At 40.0% G+C, this 5,266-nt stretch overlaps 1 protein-coding gene across 1 annotated transcript in view; it reads right to left on the bottom strand.

Moving 5' to 3' along the window:
- Nucleotides 1-602: 602 nt before the first annotated feature.
- HRH4 (histamine receptor H4) overlaps nucleotides 603-5,266 on the bottom strand; it is a 12,366-nt gene continuing 7,702 nt past the window's right edge. The window contains exons 2-3 of the mRNA XM_016195981.2: nucleotides 4,046-4,209; nucleotides 603-1,421 (exon numbers count right to left, since the gene is read on the bottom strand). Coding sequence (XP_016051467.2) covers nucleotides 603-1,421; nucleotides 4,046-4,209 — 983 coding nt within the window. The remainder of the gene's footprint in view (nucleotides 1,422-4,045; nucleotides 4,210-5,266) is intronic.

The following is a 5,266-nucleotide window of genomic DNA, read 5'->3' as shown; positions in this document are numbered from 1 at the left end:
GCCCTTCCCTGGGCCATCCCCCTCTGCCCTCTTTTCTGGGGTCAGGAATAGAGCCTGGAGGTGCGTGTGCCCTTCGCCCTTTGATCCAGGCACTCCCTCGCTTTCTGCTCCTGCCAACTCAAACCCAGACTCTCCTGCCCACGGATCATAACAGACCAGCACTCCCAGTAAACAGGGCCCTAGAGCTCTTTTTCCCATTGTATATTTTAACGAATAGTTTTAGAACTTGACAAGCTTTCATCACTATAAAATAAAAAGGGAAATTGACTTATCATGGTAGCAAACAGCGAACACAGAAAAAAACCTTGACTTTTATCATCAGTGTTATATCAAGATCTAAAAGACAAGAAAGAGACCATGACTAAGAAAAATACAGCGCTTTTGTGGCTTTGAGTTTACAAAAATAGTGTTGTCAGTTTCTAACTACACTGTTATTATCCACCAGAATAACTTCCCCTTGACTTCCAGGTTCCGATTTTTTAAAAAGTTCTCAAGTATCACAATTTCGTGGACATATTTGGTTAGAGTGGAAAGGGCAAGATGAAAGCCAGATAAAATTCATTTAGGTGAGATTCAGGCTAAAATGTCTGTAAGCAATAACATTACCCGTGGGAGGACACTGACAGACTCCGTGATAGTATGAGTCGCTTTTTCACACAAAATAGGTTTGAGAAAGCCTTCTGAAAACGCTTGTGACACAGTGGATACAAAAAAGGATTGACAAAGGAATTAAACCACTGAAGCCAAAATGTGATATGGTACAGGACTGTTTTGGGGCGCTCATCTGGGGAGTAAATTGAAAGAACAATAGTGAAAAGAGAGTAAGGGGCCCAGCAAAAGGTGAAAACACCTATGAGAATGGCCAGTGACTTGGCTAATTTCCTGGCTCTGAGCAGTTCAAGATGTTCTCTTTGGCAAAGGGATAGGTTTCCTCGTTGGGACAAGGAACGCGTTTTGGAAGCAATTATATCTCTATTCTTCTGGGTTCTTGCAGAAAACAAGAGGCTGCTTTTTCTTCCCTGTCTCTCGACATGAGAGGATGCTGCTGCTTCCTTCTGTTCAGCAAGAGCTGCCCTAGAAAACAGTCCACACTTGAACAAGTGTCCAAAGGTACTGGAAGAGGTGGCAGTGAGTCCAGGATGGCTTTGCGACCTGCTGAGGTGACCACGCTTCCATACTCTCCAGTAAATATAGACGTTGAAATAAGCCATTGAGAAGACTGGGACCAGGAATTCCAAGAATGACATGATGGCAAGAACATACCATTTTGAAATGAATCCAGGTTCACAGTGCCTCCCCTTTGTCTTCCAGGCTTCTGCAACTATCATTACTGGCCCATGCACCAAGAAGGCCAGCACCCAGACAGCCACCATCAGAGACACAATCTTCCAGATCTCAGTGTGTCGAGCTCTATAAGAGACCTAAAAGAGGCCAAATAAATTATTTTCAGTATTATGAAACATATGTTGACTGCATAAAGCATACCATAGGCCCTCGGGAGTTTCAGGGATGCGCAAGAGGTGAGGATAGTAACTGGGCCTGGCTAACATGATGTGGGCCAGGCAGAGGGTTCAATTTCAGCGAAGCCTGGACCAAGATGCAAACTTTCTTAGTGATTTTCAAGAGGAAGGGCACAACCCTCAAGGTTAAACCTCTTGATACTATAGAATTTGTCAAAATCTGAACCATTAAATAACTGAAACTGGGTGCATCTTTTCACAGTGTTTCCCAATCTGCCAGCTGGGTCAGGACGAGCATTTTTTTTTTAATGAAATAGCATCTTCCACATCAGAATGCATCACACACCGTAAGGGTATGTATTGTTTGATGAAACTTTTGCTTTGGGAATATAGATACATGTATGTAAAGAAAAATGCATGTACTGTCATAGTATAAAATGCATTTCTTGGCTGGATGAACAAAGGTGAAGGAATTAAGCAAAAAAGCATATACCTATATAAAACAGAGACACAGACATCAGTGTGGTGACAGCCAGAGGAAAGGGGAGTGGGCTCAGTGGAGGTGGGCAAAGGGTGATGAATGGGGACGGAAAGAGACTTTGTTTAGGCAGTGAGCACTCGCTGCAGCGTGCAGATGGTTTTATAAACCAATGTCACCTCAATAGATTCAATAATAAACAAACAAAGTGCATCTCTCACTATAGTCACAGTCAAAAAAGTTTGAAAGCCACTGGCTTTCCTGATTCTAATAAAGAAACAACCTATTCTGCAGTTCATGCTGATTCTTTAAGGTGGGATCAAAAAGAGAAAGAAAAACATCACTTCCAAGAAGATGGCACACAAAAAGAAAGAAGTGTAAACCTTCTGTGGAGAGACACTACAGTGTTATTGAGCATTACCAAGTCATTTCTTTCTACAAAAGTTTCCACTCGATAAAAACAGTGCCGACGCTATAGTGGCCAGCCACTTTGAGAGACATGGCCGTGGCGAGTGCCACTGTCTTTTTTAAGGGTAAAGAATGTTCTGGATCCACTTATTCACAATGACAGGCTTCCATAAGGGAAAATGAGATTCTGTGAGTAAGGATTGCCCTCAGATCACAAGACCCATGATCTTTGATAGATCCTGAAATTTTCAAGAATATCCTCTGCAAGAAATCTAAAGATACCCAAAACCAACCACTTTTCTACCTAAGGGAGAAAGTATGAACCAACAATTTTGTAAAGGGGCCTGTTTTAGATTAGTAAGTTTTTTTTCTCTAGCTAAAGTGTTCCACATTTCTCTGATTTCCTCACTTGAAGGGAAGAAATGAAATTACAACATGCCTCCCTTTTCACCAGCTCTCTTCTACTATTTTCTCTGTGAATTTTTAAGTCTCATTCTACCATATTCCATCATTTTTATTAAAAGGGTGCACCATTGCCAAGCACTGTCTGTCTTTGATGGATTGTACATGCTGGGGAGGGCTCGACAGTTGGCTAGAAGTAAGATAAAACTGGTTTTGTTTCCTTTTTAAACTGAGTTATTTTTTAAAACTTCAGGAAAGTGGTTTGGGGGTGATTTTTCCCCCCAAACTACTGGTATTTCTGTGGCTAAACTAAAATGCATATGGTGCTTCTGAAAACAAGCTCCCATGTACTCCAGGCTTTTTTGCCTTCTGCTTCCCATGCTACTGATTAATACACCTCTTGCACTACATCTAATGATTATGAAGATGGTAACAATACCCAGATGATCATAAAACTGCATTTAGTTTTTTAATTGCTCTTTTCAGCCTTTGTAATAAGATGATGCAATCTGCTGGAAAGTGATCTCTTTTCTGTTATGCATAAGGTCAAATGGGATAATAGACATCTAAGGGAATTGAGAAGACAATGCCAATCTTTTCGTATCTGCATAGCATTTATGAGAGATAGACAGCTCAAGCATTGCTTGCACCTAGGTTCAGGAGAGTTGAAGTGACCTCCTGACATCAGTCAGTGGCCCACCTCTCACCCACTATAGAATATGTCCATTATTCAGAATATTGCCTCTTAGCCTGCAACAATATTATTCAGGGTCTTAATTTCAACATCAAGCTTCTTTTTTCATCTGCAGATAAATAAATACTCTCCTCTTACTATCTTAATTCTGCATTCATTTTCATTTCCATTCATTCCAGTTATATTATTCTACATTCTCCCACTCACTCTTGCTTCAGTCCTGCAACAACATGGATGGATCTAGAGGGTATTGGCCTAAGTGAGATAAGTCAGACAGAAAAGACACATGCCAGATGATTTCACTCATATGTAGAATCTAAAAACAAGATGTGGACTCAGTATACCACTTCTGACAACTTGCCTTGGATTTTCTTTGATGCCTTCCCACTTTAGTAGCACAAAGGGGGTTGACTTCACCAAATCACGTGCAGAAAATGTTCACCAAGGGCCAGTGAGAACTTAGTGCCAGATAACAAAACGGTAATCAGGCTCCTCTAAGATTTGTCAATTAAACAAAAAATTAGACTTAAAAATTTTTTTGCTTGAACCCAAATTTACAAGTACATACTCTTCTAAGGAAGATAAAGTAATGGTTTGACTTACAGCATTCGAGACTGACTGGTATCGATCATAGCTGATGAGTACAATGTTATATACAGATGCTGTACACAGGAAGTAGTCAGTAATGAGCCAAAATGCACAGATTTTATTTTCAGGATTCCAGTTGAACAGCAGTTGTGGGATGTACAAAGGAATGGAGATCACACCTATACAGAGAAAAAGTAAGGGTAAAAAAAATAGCATATATCAATGAAAACAAAGAGGTATAGTACGTGACACATGATGTATCTGAATTGACCAAAAATGGTTTGATTATAGTTTAGAAATTAATAATATTTCATCAACAAACTCAGGACTGATTTCCTACACATTCTTTAAATACCATTTTTATAATAATTTTCCTAAGCCTCGTACTTTCAGTGGCTCCTTATTACTCTCCAAATCAAGTTCAGGTCCAGACCTGTACTTCCAGCCACATACAATGCGAATCATCTTTATGTTTATGATCCAACCCACGCAGGATGACAGGCCACTCATCCCTCAAACACCTCTCGCATTTCACATCTCTTTGCTTGACCAACAGCATCCATCCTTCCTAGAATGTCCTCCTGTCTTCTACTGAGAAGTCTATTTGCTTCCTGTTTATTCTGCATTCAGTTCAAGAAACGACTTTCTCCATATCATTTCTCTTGGAGCTTCTTTGGCAGAAGCAACTTCTCTGTCACCTGCACTTTCGTAGCACTTCTCTCTTCCTCCTTCGTGTACAAGAACATTCTACTTTATATTGTCATCATTTTTTAACTCATTTCTCCTGAGGATTTGAATATGTTGTGAGGCAATCTTTGTATTTTTCACAACATATAGAATTGACAAAAATGCTTGCACATTTAACTTAAATAAATAACAGCTAACATATTATGCAATTACCATACACCAGGCATCGTGTTATGTGCGTTGCATATATCACCTCATTTAACCTTCATTGGAACTTTGTGAGGTAGGGACCATGCTAAGTTAACAAATAAAGAACCTGAAGCTCAAGAAAGGAGACATAATTAGCCCAAGGGCCACTTAGATAGTAAGTGAAAGATGGATTTGAAACCAGGCAATGTGATTTCAGAACTCCTGATTTAACCGCTACCCTTCACTGAATGAGCAAATTTTTGAGTGATATCGCTCAGCAAAGCCTGCTTACCTGTGAAAAATAACTAAACTGGGCTAATTTCCTGAAGCTTTGCAGGGGGTTTCCATTACATTGACATT

Source organism: Miniopterus natalensis, chromosome 7 (assembly GCF_054644295.1).
Source record: "Miniopterus natalensis isolate mMinNat1 chromosome 7, mMinNat1.hap1, whole genome shotgun sequence".
In the NCBI taxonomy this organism is placed as follows: Eukaryota; Metazoa; Chordata; class Mammalia; order Chiroptera; family Miniopteridae; genus Miniopterus; species Miniopterus natalensis.
The sequence above is the reverse complement of the archived record's forward strand: the minus strand, read 5'-3'. Positions and strand labels throughout refer to the sequence as shown.